At 37.8% G+C, this 23,696-nt stretch overlaps 1 protein-coding gene across 3 annotated transcripts in view; it reads right to left on the minus strand.

The window, feature by feature from the left end:
- Positions 1 to 17,621: 17,621 nt before the first annotated feature.
- The window catches only part of nsmfa (NMDA receptor synaptonuclear signaling and neuronal migration factor a), a 48,174-nt gene continuing 42,099 nt past the window's right edge, over positions 17,622 to 23,696 (minus strand). For all 3 annotated transcript variants that reach the window (XM_065244099.2, XM_065244100.2, XM_065244097.2), the window contains 3 exons: positions 22,579 to 22,681; positions 19,961 to 20,036; positions 17,622 to 19,736 (listed from right to left, as the gene is read on the minus strand). In XM_065244099.2, the coding sequence (XP_065100171.1) occupies positions 19,639 to 19,736; positions 19,961 to 20,036; positions 22,579 to 22,681 (277 nt within the window). In that variant the 3' untranslated portion in view covers positions 17,622 to 19,638. The remainder of the gene's footprint in view (positions 19,737 to 19,960; positions 20,037 to 22,578; positions 22,682 to 23,696) is intronic.

Consider the following 23,696-nt stretch of genomic DNA (forward strand, 5'->3'; position numbering starts at 1 on the left):
GCAACACTGAGTTTCCGACTGGCATAGGCCACAGGTCTGAGTCCTTCGGGGTATTCTTGATTCAGAACAGCTCCTAACCCCTTTAAGCTGGCATCTACATGAAGGACATAGGGCTTACCAGGATCAGCGAACGCCAATACCGGGGCATGAGTGAGACAGTAGACAATGTTGTTAAAGGCATTGGTACATTCTGGGTTCCGACGATCTCCAAAAGGTTCTGTTTCTTTGAAATAGATCTTCTCAGTTGTGGCTTTCTTTTTACCTTTTGCTGGCAAGTACCCTTTTGTCAGCTCAGTCAGGGGTCTCACAATGGCAGAATAGTTCTTAATGAATCTGCGGTAAAACCCACAAAACCCCAAAAATGAGCGCAAGGTTTTCAGGTCTTTTGGCACGTCCCAGCGGGCAACGGCTGCTATCTTTTCAGGGTCAGGGGATATGCCATCTCCAGAAACAATATGCCCCACATACTTAACTTGAGCTTGACAGAACTGACATTTATCAATGGAAACTTTCAATCCACTTTCTTCCAAACGATTTAACACTTTCATGAGTCGTTCCTCATGTTCTTCCAGAGTTCGACCAAAGACGATGATGTCATCCAAATATACAATTACCTCCAGAAGATGCATGTCCCCTACTGCTCTTTCCATTAACCGTTGGAAGGTGGCGGGGGCCCCAGTGATCCCTTGTGGCATACGTTCGAATTGATAGAATCCCAACGGACAAATGAACGCGGTTTTCTCTTTGCTCTCTTCTGCCATCTTGATTTGGTAGTACCCACTGCGAAGATCGAGAACAGAGAACCATCGACTACCTACAAGACAATCGAGAGCTTCATCAATTCTAGGGGTAGTATATTGGTCAGGGATAGTACGTTGATTCAGAGTTCTGTAATCAATACACATCCTCACAGCCCCATTCTTCTTTCGAGCTATGACAATCGGCGATGCGTAAGGGCTCCTGGACTCTGTAATGATACCTGCTGTCAATAGATCTTTTATATGCCTTCTCACATCCTCAATGTCGGCAGGTGCAAGACGACGAGATCTTTCTCTAAAAGGTCTGTGATCACTCAGTTTAATGTGATGTTCTACCCCTGTTGCTAGTCCTACATCCCATTCTCTACAGTTCCTGGTGGAAGAGAGATGTCTCTAGTTGTCTCATTGTGTACTGGTACTCGTATGTGATTTAAATTTACCTCTGTTAAAGGTAACACCACAGGAGGAATGAAAAGACCGGAGGGCAACTGGTCCTCCAGAGAGGTTTCAACCAGAAAGATATCTTTTGGTAATGGTCTTTCACACTCTACTTGACATAGGATTTGGAGTTTACTCTGTGAGGGCACTGTCAAAATGCCTGGTCCCGCCCACTTAACTTTCCCCTCTGAACACTCAGCAATCTGTTTTGTTTGTGGTTTTGGTTGACAACACATTTGCTGGTAAGGAGAGTTAATTCTGAAACTGTGAGCTACATTGGAGGAACCAGTCTCATTATGTAGAGCCGCCAACCTTGTGAAAAAACTGGCATTTGTCCCAATTATCACAGGGACTGACTGGGATCCTTGGGACTCTGGACAAACCAGGGCTAGAATGGAGATGGTTTCTTCAATTTTAGTGCCTGAGGCTGGAAAGGAGGCATCAACAACAATATATCCCTTGTATGGATAACTGGATGAAGCGAGTCCCCATATAGACAGTCCTTGAAGGGGTTGTATTGGCACATCTGACAAGTACTTAGAATACCAAGAGTCAAATACAATAGTGACTTGGGATCCGCTATCCAAGAGAGCTGTACAGGGATGTCCATTTAATTTTAGTGTCACAGTAGAGGTAGGCCCCACTAATCCTTTAGGGAGACAAGCAGTTTCCAAAGCATCAATCTGGCTTTTCTTTGAGAAACAATCAGAGTTTTCAGTCTTTGCACTGTCATTTGACATTTCCTTTCTGTCACACTTAGCTTTCCTTAGTGACCTGACCAGCTTTTGGATCACTTTTGTCAAGTTCTCAGGAGCTTGGCACTTAGTGGCAATGTGCCCATCTTCTCCACATCTGTAACAGAAAAAGTCTTCCTGAGGGGGTCTAGCTCTATCTTTCCGTGTCCTTGGCATAAAACTGGATTGTCTTTGAGTCTGCTCACACAGCTGATTATGTGCTACACTCATAACGCTAATTTTCTGCTGTAATTGTTGGATTTGTTCTTTCAGAGAGTGTACCTCCAAATCACAAGACGTTTCCACATGTGCTTTTGTAGAAGTAGGCTCAGACTCCATCCTCATAGAAGCAGCTGACGTCTTTGAAGGTCCCTGTCCTATCCTGGTTGCCAGATCCTTAATCTCTGCTTTTAACTCTTTCACTATTGAAAAGCTTATTTTGTCATCCTCCTGTCTGTGTACAGACTTTACAGTAGCTCTTATTTTCTTACGTACAGCTTCATTCTCCTCAGCTTCTCTAATCTCATTCAAGAGAGTCAAAAAGGTTGGTGGTTTAGTTTTTCTCTCTCTAAGCCTCAGTTGGAGAAGCATCAGATCTGACTCCACTGCACCTCTGATTAATTGCTCAACCCTGACACGATCCACCATTTGCAGGGACACTCCACCTTTCTGCACTACTTTGTTCAACGCTTTGTCCATCCTGCGCAGAAAATCTGATAAGGCTTCACCAGGACATTGTCTTAACAGGCGGAACGCAAAATACAGATCTTCTCCTGACTCAGAAGTACCAAAGGTACTTTCCAGTGCCTCTATGTATTGTAAAACACTAGCTTCAGGATTAGAAAATCGTACTGCTTTGATTATCTCAAGTGCTGACCCTTTTAAGCTCTCCACCACTCGACGCCTTTTTTCCTTCTCAGAGCATTCGCATTCGGCTATCATCATTCGGGCTTGATCAATCCAACCATCTAAGGTTTCTTCTCCTGGTGGTGTAGGAACAGTACCAGAAAAAATGCGCAGCCTTCTGTAAACATTATCAGTGTTGGATGGTTTACCTGTTTTCTCTAACAGATCCCCCACTGCACGAATGATAGCCTCTGGAGAACTAGCACTAGGACCTTGGGAAGACAGAAGAGCTTGCACATCAGTCAATGACTTTCCTTCACCTGCTAAGAACATGGCAAGTTTTTCAGCAAATTCAGTAGAGGAAGGTTCCTTTTCCATGTATACTACTACTTTCCACGGTTCTTCCCCAGCAGCAGACAACAGTTCAACAGGCACAAGAGCAGGATTAACTACCTCTCGGGTCTCACACAATACGAGCTGTTTATGTAAATTTGGGTCTGTCTTAGTAGCTCTAACACGTACTCTTCCCCACACTTTTACTGACTCTGTGATTTCTTCAATATGTGCTACCTCCTCAGCTGCAGACACACCCACCAACACTAGGGCATGTGATTTGTCAATGAGAACCTCATCACACCACACAGTGAGTATCTCTTGAAAATCTGAATGACTAAGTGACTCCATCTTAATTACAAAGCACCATCAGCCCTGCGTTCCAGTTCGTTTTTTTATGAACTTCCCTCGCTAACTTCACTCAGTCTCGTTCACTCGGATGTACGTCATTGCTTACGTTGTACAAGTGCCCACTCCTGCTAGAACACTTAAAGTGGGTTCAAATGGATCGCCCTAAGCCCTTGATCACATGGAAAGTGGAGACCGCCCCCTCCATGTGCAAAGCGCGAGTTGCTGAAGTGACGTCACAATCGTGTTGCATTGTGGGATATGAAGGTGAATGAAGTGTACATATGAAGCAGACTCGCTCCCTCGGTCAAAATCGAGGGAGCGAGGGTCTGTCCATACAAACTTCCCTCGTCCACTTGACGAAGTGGAACGCACTTCAAAATGGCGACAGGGATTCCCCCGAGGGGAAGTGCTTAGGGAAGTTTGCGAGTGTGTGTCTAAAACTGGAGTGGAACGCACCCAAGTTAAGGGTAAAATAGGTAACGTACTAAACAAAGGGACTTTGAGTCCCCGTACGGGCCACCACTTGTGTAACACCTGGCTCTAAATTACATATTATTCAGAACCAGGAAAATGTACATACGGGTTCTTTTATATGTGTCTCTCGACTGATTATGGGAACTCCTTCTCTATAGTTTTACGTTAACCTATCACAGCATTAACTGCTAAATAATTTACTGCAAGAAACTTAAACCCTTCACATGTAACTGTTTAGACCCAACATTAATATTAAACCAGATACCAAATGAGTAAATACTTCAGCGTTTATACATAAGAGTAACAAGTTTTATTTAAGAAAAAATAGGAATATTGAAATAGAGTAGAAAAAAACTTAAATAACCCTTAACATAAGGCTTTCATCAAGATTTCAAATGTATATAAAAACAAATAATCACTACAAATAACCCTTAACCTCTTAAGGATGAAATTTAAATACTGAAACTTTACACTTTGTTAAATCACTTACAATAGTAAGCTAGGAATCACAGAAATTGTGTTGAGAAAAAAAATAAATAATAACAGGTCCCCTTTAACTACGGTTTATGTGACTCTTTCAATGCGACACGTTTAACACATTATAATCACACAACAACCGATTACCCAATATAAATCAAGACTTTAGAGGTATCTTACTTAACTTATACCCATACCAGAGCATATTGAACAACTTTGAAATAATAAACACAGTATTTGTGGGCCCACACACACACACTTACACATAAACATTCACACCCCCTTGTTGTTGCAGGCCCGTGCCGTCGCTCGTGTGCGTTGTGGCCATTAAACGAAAACTTAAACTGGCCTCTTCACTCCTAAGAGCAAAAATAAAATGAAACCAAATACCTTAAGGTGCAGCTGTCCGCCGAATTGGTTATTGTGGTTTCCCTTCCTTTCTTTCTCCCTCGTGATAATCGTCTGCAGGTTCGCGTGTCCCGCGACTCCAAATGAACATCACCACTCACATCTACTCAAAGCGTTTTTCCGTCTCCGTCATTTTTATCATACTTGCAAATATGACTGTCTGGATACACAACTTATCACTCCAAAGACACTCGCGTGCTGCTCTGTGTCCGACAGAAAGTTCTCAAATCACTCACATCTGTTCCGCCATCGCGATAGAAGTGTTAAATGTCCGTCAATCTCCTCTTTGCAACTTGAATAAAACAACTACCAGTCTTCTCTTAACAAGATGCTTAACAAATTATTACTAACTGTCAGTTAGTAAAACAAATTATAAAGTATAAGAGACAACTTAATCCGATCTGGATCAATGCATTCACCCTGTCGATCTGCCAGGTGTTTTTTTCTTACTGACGCGGATTTCTCTTAAAAAACCAATAGCTGTCCTAGTTGTTTGTACAGAGGGCGGAATCAACTTCTGATCATCCAATGATTAAACAGACAACCAAACTTGCTGTCAAAAAACCACGTTTTGCACCATGTACATTTCAACCACACTTTACTTAAATAAATATATAAATAATACTCTTAAAGAGCCAAACCTCAATTTGTATCTGTTTCTGTAAATTAACAGGACTCACCATACAAACAAAATACACTTCTTAAACCATATGCATTTGAAAATTCACATGAAAGTTTTTTAAAGTTTTACCCTAGGTTACAGAAACGACACAAGAAAATAAGTCTTTTAGACCAAAAATACCAAATTTAAGTGATTTTGTGCATAAAACAAGCCAAAAAATCTGAATTTTTTTTTTCAAGATTTTTTGCTTACCCCATTGGCAGATTTTTTTGCTTGTTTATGCACAAAATCACTTAAATTTGATATTTTTGGTCTAAAAACTACTTATTTTCTTGGGTCGTTTTGTTCATCAAGAAAAAGCATCTGAATTTAATTTGTAGATATTTTTTACCGAAAACAAGACAAAAATACTAAGAATTGTTTTTCTTGAAAATCATTTTTTGCAGTGTGATTGCACAGCTAAAATCTATCCTTATTTAACAACAAGGTCTATTTAAATCGTGACAAAAATGCAAACCCATAAATATTACGTGTCTATGAAGAAAAAGTGCTGTGATAGATGTGAATGGAAAGTTGTTCATTTGGTCATTAGTATTCCAGGACAGTGCTCTCATATAGGCGTCTGCATTACTGCCGTGCTCTCTCCTGTAATTGAGGTTACTGTAGGCCATGGATTTACCTTCACGACAATGGTATGGGTCTCACGTTCGATCCCGACCAGTCAAGTCAACCATTCCTCTAAGAGACGTGGCCCATGTGCTTGTAATTTATGACCATGGAAAATGGGGAAAATCCATTTGGAGGCCACCAACAGGGTAAAAACGGGAGCACTTGGTTGTAAACAACACGTATGATTTGTGATGAAAGCATTTACGGCCCGGAGAATACGAGGGTGGAAACACATGACTGCATGTGCCGGTAAGTGGGTGTCATTTCTGCTGGGAAAAATGTATGGATGGTGATTGTAAATGACTCTGGTGAAACCGAATGGGGTTGATATTGATGTGGGAAACGTAATCAGTGTTTCTCACTACAAGGTTGTCGTTCAGTGATTCATCAACAAATGTAATCGTCTTGAGCTTGCAATTTCATGACATTTACAATATGCTACCACCATAGGTATTCAGTACTTTTAAGACAGGACAAAAGCCTATTTATTCAGTAAAAATATCTAGAAATTCTTAAATTAAGATGCTTTTTCTTGATGAGCAAAATGACACAACAAAATAAGTCTAGTTTTAGACCAAAAATATAACATTTAAGTGATGTTGTGCATAAAACAAGCAAAAAAATTGCCAATGGAGTAAGCAAATTTTTCTTGAATTTAGTGTTTAAGAAAAATGTTCAAGATTTTTTTGCTTACCCTATTGGCAGATTTTTTTGCTTGTTTTATGCACAAAATAATATATACAATTTTTAGATATTTTTACTGAAAACAAGACAAAAATACTAAGATTTTTTTTTGAAAATAATTTTTTGCAGTGCAGGGCTGGCTTGTCCGATTGTGGTGCCCTTGGCAATATAATGGAGATGGGCCCAAATGGAAGCACAGTAATTCTGCATTTTTATACTGTAAAATGTACTGACAATATCTTATTCTTTATCCAGCCAAATTCATTGGAGGTTGCATTGCATTTACACATTGCATTGCACAAATGTGTCTACATGAAAACCAGTGCCATGCTAAGAACCTTTACAAACCCAGAAGGAAAAATTAGTCTTGGTTCCCCACCACCACCGTCGGGCAACTGAGATCAAGATTTTTGTAGCAGGGCTGAACCCAGTGGCACATGTGCTGTTTATATTGTTAGGTCAGCACACAAGATTTGCTGATTCCAGAGCAAGCGTGCATCATGTAGAAATGTTTACTGTCAAAGAACAGGTGCAACACTGATACCAGCAAATATCTGCAAACTTCATGAAAAGGGTTACTGGCACGTATGGTCGGGTTGCGATTTTGGTGCTTTCGTGTGTCTTGTGAATAGTATGCCATACAGACCTGTTTGCCACTGAACCTGCATTAACGACGACAGTGGGGCCTCCAGCCTTAGTCAAACGGGTTGGTATGTATGGTCGGGTTGCGTTTTTCGCGCTTTCGTGTGTCTTGTAAATAGTATGCCATACAGACCCGTTTGCCACTGAACCTGCATTAACGACGACAGTGGGGCCTCCAGCCTTAGTCAAACGGGTTGGCACGTATGGTCGGGTTGCGATTTTGGCGCTATCGTAAGTCTTATGAATAGTATGCCATACAGACCCGTTTGCCACTGAACCTGCATTAACGACGACAGTGGGGCTTCCGGCCTTAGTCAAACGGGTTAACACGTATGGTCGGGTTGCAATGTTTTTGGCGTCTTCTCCTGGTCCTGTAAATGGTATACAATATAGACCCGTTTGCCACTGAACCTGCATTAACGACGACAGTGGGGCTTTAGGCCTTAGTCAAACGGGTCGTCAGGTTTCATTTTCTCTTAAAGATCGGAAGGTGACCCTTATTTACCATATATACCCTCGCATTGGGCCCCCAATTTGCTAAATCCTCAACTGTGGATAACATAATTATGCCGCAATATTTAGTCTATCTGGAACTAAGCTGAGTTAAACCACATCACTGTGTGACACTTCAATACATATGAACGGCTGCTACGCTAATACGATTTTGTTTTTCTCTCCCTGTCTCGTCCTCGACCCGAGGACGAGACAAACAGACCCAGTCCCGGTAGATGTGAAAGTCGGCACACCTCTGATCTACTGGCCGTCCTTCAACGTTATGCCCAGCTGATACCTGACCAACGATCACCGGCAGAACCGCTTAATCCCCGCTAAATCCCCTTATCCGTTCTCCCAAGGGTTTTTCCCTCCTAGGACTTATTTTTCCTCGGATAAAAGCCCGGGGTTTTTTTTTCTCCTAGGGGGTTTTTCACCCCGGGGAGGCAGCCTTTTTGGGCTTTACCTAGCTTCCACTTCTATACGTTGCTTTAGTAATACGTGCAATTATAATATTGAGTCATAGCCGCAGCAAATTTAACTGCTCATGCTATCATGTATTCTGTTGTGCTATCTGTCGTTTTCTGTGCTTTTCACTGCTTCTATTTATGTAAAGCTGCTTTGAAACAATTGACTTTTGTGAAAAGCGCTATATAAATAAAATTGAATTGAATTGAATTGAATTACTGTCAGCGCTCTTAAACTGCAGACTGCTTTTTATAAATTGTGTTTTGAAAATGGTTTTCTTTTGCTCAGTCGTTCCTAGTATTTTCTATCTCTTTCTTTCTGCAGGCATTTTATGCTAACCCAGCAGCACATGTCAAGAAAAATATAAAACGCTTTAACTTTGTATAGCCTGAATGTTAAGGTACAGTAAACTAACAAAAAAAAGTCCTACACGGGAATAAATGATTTTCAAGAAAAAAATTCTTAGTATTTTTTGTCTTGTTTTCAGTAAAAATATCAAAAAATTCTTAAATTAAGATGCTTTATCTTGATGAGCAAAATGACCTAAGAAAATAGGTCTTTATTTTAGACCAAAAATATCACATTTAAGTGATTTTGTGCATAAAATGGGGTAAGCAAATTTTTCTTGAATTTAGTGTTTAAGGAAAATGTTCAAGATTTTTTTGCTTACCCCATTGGCAGATTTTTTTTGCTTGTTTTATGCACAAAATCACTTAAATGTGATATTTTTGGTCTAAAAACTAGACTTATTTTCTTAGGTCATTTTGCTCATCAAGAAAAAGCATCTTAATTTAAGAATTTTTAGATATTTTTACTGAATACAAGACAATAATACTAAGAAGTTTTTTTTTTGGAAAATCATTTTTCCAGTGTACACTGCAAAAAATTACTTTCTTACTTATTATTTTTGTCTTGTTTCAGTACAAATATCTAAAACTTCTTAAATCAAGATTTTTTTTTCTTGATGAGCAGAATGACCTAAGAAAATAAGTCTAGTTTTTAGACAAAATGTATCAAATTTAAGTGAATGTGTGGATAAAACAATATAAGCATTTTTTTAAGCGTTTAAGAAAAAAGTTAAAGATTTTTGGCTTACCCCATTGGCAGATTTTTTTGCTTGTTTAATCCACAAATTCACTTAAATTTGATATTAAAAAACAAGACAAAAATACTAACTAAGAAAGTCATTTTTTGCAGTGTATTGCTTACTAGTTGACTCTCATTTACCTTTTTGGTAATTTTATCACCAAAATACCACAGTGATTTCTATCCCTGCAGTAAAACACTAATAGTCGAATAGTCTTTAATGACAACAGATTTTATTTAAAGATATTATTGGCCATGAATGACAAACAAAGATTTCATTACAGGATAAAAACATGACAGTATTTTGCATTAATACTGTAAATCCAGTGCGACTTTACAAATGGGAATTACTCACCCTGTCCTCTGGGTGGCAGTACAGAGCCGAGCCATTCATCAGATGGTTTATTACTGACCAGAGCAGCTCACAGACTGAGATAATAGATACAGGAGCTCCTCATCTACTGGAAGATGGAAGACATAGATTTTCACTACTGTCACAGTTGAAGGTTTCTAGTTGTGGCTGCGTGGATTGATTTTTTCAGCACAAGGTCAGGCGGTATACTGCATAAATCTCAGGAATCGTATGGCTTACACATGCAATGCAACAAGCCTTGCACATAGCTGTAACAAAACCTGCTTGTGTGTTATATCATAATACTGCACATTCATCTATTTGGGTGCTTCTTGCTATAAAGGCAATAAACATTTTAATCAGATTCTTTTTTGTGATTTTAATGAAACTAAAGAACTTTTAATATGATAAATGTACTGTAATGAGCTTGAATTTGCAGGATTAAAACACCTTTTCATCTGTATCTTTACAAAGACCCTGATAAGATGACACAGCTTTTAGGGTTTCTTTAAATAACCTTTGTAAGGAGCACCGGAACAGTGCTATACTGTATGACACAAGGAAAAACGTTGAAGAAAAAGTTTCTTTTACAGCATTTATGAAAAAAGAAAAAAAACCTAGTACTGTATTTAGTGTAAATGAGATGTTAAAGGGACACTCCACTTTTTTTCATAATATGCTGATTTTTCAGCTCCCCTAGAGTTAAACATTTGATTTTTACAGTTTTGGAATCCACTCGGCTGATCTCTGGGCCTGGCGGTACTACTTTTAGCATAGCTTAGCATAATCCATTGAATCTGATTGGACCATTAGCTTGACTCAAAAAAATGACCAAAGAGTTTCAATATTTTTCCTATTTAAAACTTGACTCTTCTGTAGTTACATCGTGTACTAAGACTAACAGAAAATTAAAAGTTGTGATTTTCTAGCCAATATGGCTAGGACTATACTCTCATTCTGGCGTAATAATCAAGGACTTTGCTGCCGTAACATGGCTGCAGGAGGCACAATATTACACAGCAGATGAAAATTGTTTTTCCATCGAGAATTAATTGAATCGTTGGAAATTGGGTCATGTTGTTATCTGCTAATCGTTGCGATCCTGGGCCTTGACCCTCGAGCCATGCCTCGTGAATGGATAAGAGATTGTTTCGAGAAGGGAAGAAAATTTGCGTTTTTGATTAAAAATCTATTTGTTTAATAATCATGGGGGATTTTGAATTTTTTTTAAATAATGAAGCTCACAGATAAGTCATTTGTAAAAAAAAATCTGTTTTTTACGATTTTTACATCTTTGGCATTAACCTATATTTATTTATATTTTCGTTCACGGTCCTGAGGACAAGAAGATGCTTCGAATGAATGAACTCTTTAATTTCATTGTTTTTTCGTTCACCTAACTGAGCACCTGTAGCTTAACTTGCATTTAAAGTTATGATGCATTTGTTTTGCACGTGTTAGTGTTATGTAATAAGTCTTATGCATAATAGAAATGATAATGAAGTTCCCAGACTCATTATTTCTAATGAGAAGTGTGCATCACAAACAGAAGCAGTGATATTTATTATATTCTCATATCTCGTAAATATTTATAGACAGAGTGCTGCAGTTAGAGGGATAGACGGTGTTTACATATTTTTATTTTTCAGTTTTTGATGAAGGTCTATAACTTTGTCCCCGTTCCCAACCAACGCCAGCATGATTTTCACAAAAGTTTAATGCCTTCCAGAAAATGTTCTTCCTAGAATATAGTATATAAACATACAATATATCAAATGAAAGAACAGACCCTACGCTTTCAAACAACAACAAAAACGTTTCATCCTACCTTCATTCGTTCTCTTTTTATCACTTCTCAAATATGGGAAGGTTTCTTCAAAAGCAATAGATTTTGAGCAAAAAGCTGAGATAATTCCATTTTTGTGAAGGACTTTGATAGAGATCAGATTCAGAGCGATCCTCAAAACTTACACGGACATACAGCTGTTTGCCTCATGTACACTGTCAGAAAAAAAGGTACAAAGTTGTTCCCTTTTCTGTCGCTGGGGTGGTACCCTAAAATGTACCTTTTTGTACCTTTATGCGTATAAAACACATTGAAATGTTGTACCTTATGGGGTACAATATTATACCCTAAGCACCTATTGTGTACCTAAGGAACAATTTTGTACCAGTTAAATTTTAGGGGTACAACATTGTATTATGTTTATGTACCTGTAAAGGTACAAAACAGTACCTTGGGGTACCACCCCAGAGACAAAAAAGGTACAGTTTTGTACCTTTTTTTCTGACAGTGTAGGGCGATACTTCAGTTTTTATAAGTTGCGGAAGAACGCCACCTGGTGGATAATAGCGGTATTGTGGAAAGCCGGAAATACTCGTCGTTGGCAGGGAAGTGTTTTCTTAATTGACGAGTTAACTCGTTTTGTTTTTTTTCGTTGCAAAACGAGATAACTCCGTGTTTTTGATTTTTCAGAAATTCAACTGCAGTTCGTTTATTTTGATTTAAACCTTCATAACTTAAAAAATACAGCTAAGTAGCACCATAAAACAAAATAATAACATGATAACATAATAATAAACATGTTTTGACAAAATTTTTAAAAAGGGAGTTATCTCGTTTTGCAACGAAACTCTTCATATGTTACCATGGCAACACTATAGTAGCTTACTGTATATGAATGTAGGTGTGGCAATATTTATAAAATCTTAATAAATCTATCAATAGAAATACAGAGACAACATTTCAGGAAAAGGTAGTGCACTCTAAAAAATACTTGGGTATTTTCACTGTTGGGTCAAATATAAACATTTTCTGTGTTAATTTAACCCAGCGACTGAGCTCGCCCCTTTTTGACCCCATTTTTTAGAGTAAGAAAGGAATTCATAAAGAAGAAAAGAAACAGCTCATTGTGTTCATCTGAAACAACATTTTATTAGAAAAGCAAAGCATTAGAAACACTTTGCACCTGTACAGAACCAGCATGTTGGAATATCTCGTATTTAAGACGCTGCTGGTCCAGTGACCACATTCATACTCACATTAAACTCCAGTACAATGATTCGGTTACAGCGTATGAAATGCACAAGACACAAATTCGCAGATGTAGATATTTCAAATGACATAATCAACACCAGATATATATGTTATGTAATTCATATCTACAATACGGACATCATAAAAACAATAACACGCAAGTGTTCATAAATTCACGGTTACACTTTATTTTACAGTGTCCTGGTTATAAATAACACATGTACTTACTATAATAATAGCAAACAATTATGCAGAATTGTGACCATGTCTGTAAAATCCATAGGTTGATATCCTTCACTGATTTTTTTTTTACATTGATTTCAATCTTTGACATGGCCGTACTCCGTCAATATTAAATATATCATATGAGTTTATGTAGTAAATCAAAATAAAATGACTAGATTTTCACAGACTGGGTCACATTTAAAAGCAACCAACCTCACAACCAACCCTAAAGCTTATAGTAAGTTAATGCGTATGTTTTATTATTATTATTATTACTCAGTACTGTAATTATTTGTGTATTTACACTGTAACAAGGACACCTTAAAATAAAGTGTAAGCAAAATCTCCAATGGTACACACACACTTCACCTTTCAAGAGAAAATGTTTGTTTTGAACAAAGTAAAAGCATTTTTTGTGTGTTGTTGAATATTCATACTCTTCAATTATAAAACACAATCTCGTATGATGTGAAGAGGGCCATGAGCGCAACACTTAAACCATCTATCGTCTTTTATAAAGATAATGAGTGCTACTGCACCTGCACTCATACTAATCTTGCTGCAACATCGCTACGGCATGAAGTGGGCAGGGAGCGAGAAAAAATTGCTACAAGTGTTTGAGGAGATACGGAGCTTATGGAAAACGTTTATGTTACTCGAGGGCATTTTGATTGAGCGCTTGTGTTGAACCGATGAGCTGGTCGGTAACTGCACCCACATTGGAAATTAATTTGGTACATCACCCGCTGGAGAGCCATTAAAACCTTAACCAGTGGAGTGAACGATTGTGAAGGCTTGAAAATGTACGTATGTACCATATCTCATGATACTCCAGTGGGTTTTATTTCCTCTTTGCTTACACAGGACGCTTTGCTTCATGATTTCAGTCGCTACTACTAGTAAATAAAACAATATGTGATCCTGTCTGTGAAAAACAGGTTAAAATCTCATAATCTAAGTATGAGATTAGGAGCATTAAAGTTTGATTTCACCTTAATTCTGTCTACACTGCAAAAAATTATTTTTAAGAAAAAAAAATTCTTAGTAATTTTCAGTAAAAATATCTCAAATTTCTTTTAATTAAGATGCTTTCTTGAACGACCCAAGAAAATAAGTCTAGTTTTAAACCCAAAATATCAAATTTAAGTGATTTTGTGCATAAAACAAGCAAAAAAATCGTGAAAATTTTTCTTAAACACTAAATTCAAGAAAAAATCAAGAAAAATTTGCTTACCCCATTGGCAGATTTTTTTTGCTTGTTTTATGCACAAAATCACTTAAATTTGAAAAATGTTGTCTAAAAACTAGACATATTTTCTTGGGTTGTTTTGCTCATCAAGAAAAAGCATCTTAATTTAAGAATTTTTTGATATTTTTTACTGAAAACAAGACAAAAATACTAAGAATTTTCTTTTTTGAAAATCATTTTATGCAGTGTACAGTTATGTTTAAAAGTTAAGCGCCCTCTACTGGCTTGAAGAAATAAAGTGTCTTCATGAAATGATGTTTCAATGTCGCTACCACACTGCAAATAATGACTTTCGTACTTAGTATTTTTGTCTTGTTTTCAGTACAACCATCAAAAAATTCTTAAATCAAGATGTATTTTCTTGATGAGCAAAATGACCTAAGAAAATAAGTCTTGTTTTTTGACAAAACATTGCATTTATGAATTTATGCTTAAAACATAAAATAACATAACATAAAAAATATTTTTTCTTAAATTTTTCTTGAATTAAGTATTAAAGAAACAAAATTCTTACTCCATTGTCAGATTTTTTAACTTGTTTTAAGCACAAAATCACTTACATTTGATGGGTTTTTTTTCTTCTAAAAACTAGACTAATTTTCTTAGGTTATTTTGCTCATCAAGAAAATGCGTCTTAACTACATATTTAATATAAATTTATTTCAGATTATGAGTAACGGAAAACGACAAAAAAAAAAAAAAACTAAGAAAGTCATTTTTTGCAGTGCACTCATGTTCATTTAAATCTAAAGTGTGAACTTTTTACACGGTCCCTTACCAGTTTTTATTTTCCAATTAGCAAAATGTATATTAATGCCTTTTGCAGATGCTTTTAACCAAAGTGACTTACAGTACTTTCTTAATGCATTCAAGGTCAGTATGTGTGTTCCCCGAGACCGAACCCATGACTTCTGCACTGCTAACACAACGTTTTACCAACTGAGCTACAGAAAATGCTGATTATTGGACAAGGAAAAGTTTCTGTGGCATCACCTGATGCCGATAGCGGACCTAATTGAGTAAAAGCTCTTATGGGTTTTATTTAAGGGAAGAAACAAGCTACCTACATGTACACTGTCGTATGGGTTGGAAAATATGTTGCATAAAACATACACTAAATTTCATAAAAATACATTGTAAGTTTGAATAAATCAGTTTTTTTTTTAAAAAGACAGCACCACTCGCTTGATGCTTTTTTTTTTTTACAAATAATTAGTTTAAGCCCAACAACAAAGTAAAGTTAGATGGCTAAACACAGATTATCTTCAAGTAACTCATCTGGACTGACAGTCTCATTTTAACATTTGCAGGTCCTGTTGGTTAGCTGGTTTAGAATCATCTTCTCCCACCAAATATGGTTACTGATGACTAAAGCTAGGGTAAGAGTCAAATCAGATCAAACACATTCATGTAAGGAGCAGATTCCATTAACGCTCTCAAAACTTTTTTCTCCAGAATCGTGAGAAATTAAATGTCCCACACCTGAAGCCGTTCAAGCTTTGCACAATAACCATTACTGTCTGGCACAAGTACAAAATAAATATAATAATTAAGTAAAGTGTTACTGTATATTGCTACATCGACAATTCAATAACAAGCAACATCACACAAACCTCCAGAAAAACTGAATATCAGCGTGGCTGTCAAAAGCCATTGAGATATTCAGTACTCTACTGCTGTCTGGGACAGCATGATCATAAGTGTAACATTGCTTTAATACAAGAAGTTCATGTTGAATAACTTACATTTTAGACACAATATGGTCAGTTATTTCGTATATTTTTCTCCACAACGAAAATAATTCCAGAAGAAATGTTTTTCGGAATTCCCAAACAAACCCCAATTTTCCATTGTTCATCAGGCAGATGGTGTCACCTTAAACCGACACCAATGGATGAACAAAAGTGCCTGTATTGGATCGAATGACCACTTAAAGATGTTATTTTTCACATTTCCAATGGCTTAATGCTTACTTTGCACATTAAGCTGGGATACAAAAAAATTATATAAAAGAAATAACACAACGTCAAAATACTAACTTGATGTCCACAAAAGAATAAATAAATGCACAGGTTATTAAATGTAATGTAAATGGGATACAGAATTTATGCACATTATGCATTCTGTTCATACTGGACGTCCCGAGATAACACGCTTGAACTATCACCACCAAATGTTCCTGTTAGTGTGCTACTGCCGCCTGTAGTAAAGTGAATATGGATTCTCTCTCTCTCTCCATCTTTCTGACACCTACTGCGAGTCACAGATGGCCACATAATGACTGAAATTGCAAGAGGATCAATTCCATTCATTTGTAGCCTTTTTTTTCTGGCAGGGGTGCTGCAGTCCCAAATGATGGGTGAACTCTACTGTACACTACATAAATATGTGGAATCAAACTATAAGCCGCCTTATGCATTTGTAAATGTCACATTGTAACATTTGCATACATGTTATTATAGTAACATTTAAGATGTTGCCAAGACATAAATATTAAAGGGACACTCCACTTTTTATGAATATATGCTCATTTTCCAGCTTCCCTAGAGTTAAACATTTGATTTTTACAGTTTTGGAATCCATTTGGCTGATGTCCGGGTCTGGCTGTACTACTTTTAGCATAGCGTAGCATAATCCATTAAATCAGATTAGACCATTAGCATCACGCTAAAAATAACCAAAGAGTTTTGATATTTTTCCTATTTAAAACTTGACTCTTCTGTAGTTACATTGTGTACTATTATCGACTGAAAATTAAAAGTTGCGATTTTCTAGGCAGACATGGCTAGGAACTATACTCTCATTCTGGCGTAATAATCAAGGACTTTGCTGCCGTAACATGGCCGCAAGAGTCGCAATGATATTACGCAGCGCCTGAAAATAGTCCCCTGCTATTGAAAGTAACCAAGGTGACTATTTTCGCGCAGAGTGTAGTATCACTACGCCTGCTGCAGCCATGTTACGGCAGCAAAGTCATTGATTATTACGCCAGAATGCGAGTATAGTTCTTAGCCATATCTGCATAGAAAAACACAACTTTTATTTTCTGTCAATCTTTGTACACGATGTAACTACAGAAGAGTCAAGTTTTAAATAGGAAAATATCGAAACGCTTTGGTTATTTTTTAGCACGATGCTAATGGTCCAATCAGATTCAATGGATTGTGCTAAGCTATGCTAAAAGTGGTAGCGCCAGACCCGGAGATCAGCTGAATGGATTCCACAACGATCAAATATTTAACTTTAGGGGAGCTGGAAAATTAGCATATTTTCAAAAAAAGTGGAGTGTCCCTTTAAATGTGTCCTACGAGTGTTTGCTTTTTTGCAATATGTTAAAAATAAAATATTTGTTAAAATATAAGTGACATTGAGCAGATGTTGCTACAGCATACAGTAGCTTGTTATGTGTATTTTCTCCGCTTCACTTATCTGGAGACTAAATTTAGTCGCACATTTTCCGAACAATAACAAAGCATTAGCCAGACAAGAAAAGATGCAAAAACTCCATTCAAACTTCAGTTCATTCATAAATGCCTCAGGTCATCCACATTAAAGACTCTCTCAGTCTCAGCAGCTCACTGCAGCAGTAGCTAAAGAGTCTATGGCTTTAAAGCTGAGCACATTCGTAATGATTAAGAAGAAAATAAACATCTCAGGTTGCTCAAAAACTTAATGGAAGAAGAATGCATAGAGTTTACGCACGCAAGCTGCCTTAAAATTCAGTGCTCGGCACGTCTACCATTGTATGGCCACCAAATACCATCTAGCCCCATAAAGAAACGGTGACTTTCCAAAATTACACCTTTATGACCCACCACACAAGATGCTCAAACCAAATAGGGACAAAAAAGTTTGCAAGGAGTCGGTGCAAATCCAAATTGATATATCAAGATCTCAAAATGCTTAAAAACAAAAAAGCTTGACTATTGCTGACTTTTGATTTGTTTGTAATATTAAAAAAAATAAATCCCTATACCGAGCATCTCTTGCAATGAATGAAGTGCTGCTTGTGCGTTTGATAATAAAACCAATTAGACGGAATGAGCAGAAAAGTGAAATAAATAGCACGTTGAATTTCAACACGTTTTCCTGAGTTGTTTTCTAGCTAGATACATTAGTAACCAGCTGCCGTGACTGCTCACCACGGTACTCTCAGAGGCATTCACAACGATTACATTAATATACTGCGCTTTGGAGCAATAAAAAAAACACAATGCGAGATGAGATCTGTTTGGTTCAGACCAAATAATTGAATCATTTGTAAAAACTGCCTATTGTAATTTTTACGAGCATGGTGTGTTTAAATAAATAATCTTTGTGTAACACCATGTGACTTCTTACTACTTCAGGTGCACATGGTGCAGGCTACAGTACATTGAGGTCAGTGTTTCTATTATCATATGATTTCTCAATATGGGGACTGTGTATGATTACATGGGTCCATGCGCATGTGCACATATGATTCAGGAGACACGTATATTGAACCAAAACATAACTGAAATATACAGTAGCACATTCGTTCCATTAAATGGCAAACACATCTTGATAGGGAAGTTATTATATTTTTATAAAGGCAAAAACCTGAGTTATTCAAAAAAGTTCAATAGAAAGACCACAACAATAAACTTTGACACGGTAAACTGTGTACCATTGATATTTAGATTATTTTATGACTACAGCTACTCTATATACTCATGAAATGTATATCCTGTATGTATACCGATATATTATTTCATATACAGTATGACCATTTTTGTTGTTTTTATTCGTATAATTTCATAAAACACGGCTTGATATTGCACACAGGACTCTCAGTGATAGTTGCGGGCAATGTTACTGTAAAAATGAAAACGGTTGGGTACTGTTTGTTGTCAATAGGTTAAAGACCATTTGAGGAGCTCAGATGCAAAACCCTGTGCGTGTCTGATATGCGTTTTCATTTTTATCAGACTTTTGCCAACAAAGCAGTATTTCTGAATGGGCTGTATTTGATGAATGTGTAATACGTGCGAGAGCATTTGGCTAATATCATTATCTCATTTTTGACGGATGTGGCATTCTTCATATCCTCCTTCCCTTACACTTTAGTTTCAGTCCATCTGTTTGATACCTGCTTGCTTTCGTCTCTCGGTGTTACTTTCTACTGTAGACTCCGATAATGTCCGAGATGCAGTGAAGTCAGTGTCCGCGTCTGTCATCTCTCCTGATCCTTTTCTCCAGAATGAAAGCTGGTGAGATGGAGGTTTACAGTGGGACGTCCCGCTGGCATTGGTACACTGTGACCTGCGCGGGGTCACAACAGATCTTCATAGTCGAGGAGTTTGGAGTGCTGACGAGTTTTCCAAAGCCTGAATAAACGGAAATCGAAGTACATCTCGATCATCTCTTTCCCTGAAAAAAAGCGAGGGGAAATGTCATGGTTTTACGTGATGCAAGACAGTGGAGAACGGTTAAAAGTGTGTCTGTGCTAAAAAGAACGACTTTTTAGTTGTGCTATTTTCACACCTGATTAAAATGATTCACGTGTGGCTATTGAGAAAGATGTCCCTGTGTTTTTATGTAGATGTGAATATATGTTAAAAGCATATTCTGCAGTTTACAGGAGACGTTCTCACCCTGAGCGGAGAGCTCCAGCGGCGACTCGAATGTGACAGAATAAGGCCTCATTAGGTTCTTCAGTTTCTGGAACAGCTGTTGGCACATGATAAGCCAAGACATTAATAACATCCCTCACCCAGCCCTTTTTCTTTCCTTGACTTTACGAGGATAGTTCCTCAATGAATGTGTCATTTTTGTACCATATATTTTGCAGGGCTCTGTACTTTGCAGCAACATAGCATCAATTATTGGTTATACATCAAGCAGAATGATCAATCAGAATGCATTATGGGTGCCTTGTCTGTGAAATAATCGAATTATGAGATCCTGACTTGACCTTACTCAGTCAATATTACAATATGTAGGATTAGTAAATCACCAAAAAATTACTTCAGTTGCGTTTTCACAGACTGGGTCACACAAGACAACTTTTATATTTATACTTTAGTTAGTGTGTAATGTTGCTGTTAGAGCATAAATAATACCTGAAAAATGATAAAGCTCAAAGTTCACTGCCAGGCGATCTATTTTCTTTAACAGAAATCCCCTTTTAAAGCCTACAGCAAACGGTCGGTTTGGACTACAGTCCTCTACTTCCTGCTTTAATGACGTCAGTAAAACAGTTTTTGACTAAACTCCACCCACTGGAATACGTCAGTCGCCAGCTAAGCTCAAACGGCTATGGCTAAGCTAAGCTGCTGTCGAATCACAACACACTAAACAAACTGCACAATCAGAACTCGTTACGTTTTTCTGAAGGAGGGACTTCATAGAACAAGAAAGACATCGGACCGTTTTTAGTACAGTGAAAAAGCAGTATAGAAATAAGTAAACTACACGTTTTTTTACACGTGAAACATAAACACATGTTATATTGCGCACTGTAAACACAATCAAAACTTCAAAAACACAGGAAGAACGGGACCTTTAACATGGCGGTCTATGGGAATTGACTCCCATTTGCTTTTGTGGTGAATGACATAAAAACAATTAAGTGGCAGATAACTATTTTGAATTGCACAGCCGATAAGATTCACAGCTTTTTTATGTACTACAGCTTTTGATCAGTAAAAGCGCAGTCTGCAGCGCATATTGAGTTTCTGCACGAGAGCGCCCTCTGGCTTTTGGATGTAGCGGAATTTCACCGTAATTAATTGAGAAGCATAGCAAGCATCATCGGCCTATATACTGGTGAGCCTCTAATTTCCATTTAAAAATATGTTGGTGGGTCCCAGGATAGATTATGCCTATTTGAGTGGGTTTAGGAACCACTGGTGTACTATATAACCAAAAGAAAGAGCAATTCCGGCTGATCTCAAAGCCCTCTCTTCTCCGATGGGGGACTGGGAAGGCAAACAGGAGTCTTCAAAGGAACCAAGTTAAAATATTTCCACGCATGCTATGCTCTGAAAGACTTTAAAACCCAGAGATTAAAAAGTGATTTAAAGGCTGTGTGCACACCACATAACTTCTCTTTTCGGCTCACCCTGGAAAAAGAAAAATCTTCCATTGGGGATAATACTACAAACGTGAGCAAATAACCAACGACCTCGGGGCAAAGTGGACCTATAAAACAATACTGCAATATTCATAGACCTCAGTTTTGAGTTTAACAGACTCAAGAATTCACTTTTGAAGGCCATTTGCTCCTAGCCTGCCTTCACAAACTCCATCATAACCCATCTGTCAATCACAAGCATGAACGCACTTCTCGGGAACGGCGGCGCCTCTTGGGCAATGACGTACTGTGAACGTAATTCACGCTAAACCCGTCTCCATAGAAACAGATCTGTAGGTTCCAATGGAGATATAAATGTGTCCTTGGGGTAAAATCTTGGGGCTTAGTGGATGCAGTGCTCTGTCACAAGGCTATTACAATATAGGCTGACCTTGGAGTACTGTCTGTGAGCTCGCTCTTAAAAGTCTTACATCCAATTAAGAAGATTTTCATATTCAAATGATAACCCCAGCAAATATTTGGTGTTATTTCATAGGAAAACTCGCAAATGAGATCTCTCCATTATCACAAGGGTTGCAGCTAGACAGCAATAAGATTAAATATTGAGCAATATTGGAGATGTTCGCTGCTAAATACTTCATGTAAGGAACTTTAATGACTAGCAATGGGACGATTTAGTTACTGGCTTGTGCTGGGTTTAGCCCCTGTGCATTTTCTTCTCAGCGGGGTCTCAATGTTTAAAATGGGTGTCTGAAATAATTTTCAACAAGGTTTCTGATCATTTCAGTCTGGTTTGTTGTGCATTTCAGACAGAGTATTACATTAATGCATTTGGCAGATGCTTTTATCCAAAGCAACATACAGTGCAGCATTACAATGAGTGTGTTCTGGGTTCGAACCCATGAGTGTTTGCACTGTTAACAGAATGCTCTACCACTGAGCTATACCACTGAGCATTTCTGGATACTTATTTCCAAAGTCCAGAGAAAGAGTTATATAACCAGGAGAAAAACCTGTCAGGCATGATGGTGATAGACAGAGAAGTGCGAAGCAGAGAAAATGAAAGATGGAGCCGATGGACACAACAATCCCCAAAGGGCAAACTCAAAATATACTGTATCTTAGATACCAAAGCATTACATAAATACAATCCAAAGACTTTAGTATTTGATGTACCTTCTCTCCATTTGGATTGCCCAGGACGTAGCAGCCCATGATGTGGATCAAGTTCGGCTCTGGATTCACTTTACTCATAAACCGGCTTAATCGTTTCCAAAATCTGCATGTAGACAACACACACAAAATATTCATGTAAATATGAAATAAAATCATTCCACGTAAGAGCCTTTGCTCTTCATAATACATAAAAATACTATTTCTAAGTTTAAAAATAATACATCCTCAATATTAAAACATTTTGCATCGTAAACATGAGTAAAAGATGATACAATTTTTGTTAAACTATTATTGAGAAATGTATTGCTGACACGGTGTGTGCTGCGCTCGCCGCTGGGTTCAGCGCAGCCAAGCGATTTGTGCTCTGCTGTCCAGACCAAAGTAGGCGGGGTTTTCAATAAATTACTACAGTGTTTATATTTGGGTTAAAGGGATAGTTCGGCCAAAAATGATATTAAACCCATGATTTACTCACCCCCATGCTGTCCGAGTTGCATATGTCCATCGTTTTTCAGACAAACACATTTTCGGATATTTTAGAAAATGTTTTAGATCTTTCAGTTGATTAAATGTAATGTTACGGGGTCCACCCATAGTCCACGACCTTCAAGTCCAAAAAAAGTGCGTCCATCCTTCACAAATTAAATCCAAACGGCTCCAGGATGATAAACAAAGGTCTTCTGAGGGTAATCCGCGTGGTGTTGTTGTAGAAATATCCATATTTAAAACTTTATTAACGTAAATAACTACCTTCCGGTAGCGCCGCCATCTTAGTCGCGTCCGCATTCAGGATGAGAGCTTACGCAGCCTACAGAGGCTACTCTGCTGCTGCTCTGTGCCCCCGCCCTCCGAATTTGTCATATGTCACTAAGAAAAGTGCGTACACTACGCTAATACTCTCTCCTGAATACAGAGGAGTCTAAGATGGCGGCACTACCGGAAGGTAGTTATTTACGTTAATAAAACTTTAAATATGGATATTTCTACAACAACACTGTGCGGATTACCCTCAGAAGACCTTTGTTTATCATCCTGGAGCCGTTTGGATTTATTTTGTGAAGGATGGACGAACTTTTTTTGGACTTGAAGTTCGTGGACTATGGGTGGACCCCGTAACT

Source organism: Paramisgurnus dabryanus, chromosome 18 (genome assembly GCF_030506205.2).
Source record: "Paramisgurnus dabryanus chromosome 18, PD_genome_1.1, whole genome shotgun sequence".
Classification (NCBI taxonomy): domain Eukaryota; kingdom Metazoa; phylum Chordata; class Actinopteri; order Cypriniformes; family Cobitidae; genus Paramisgurnus; species Paramisgurnus dabryanus.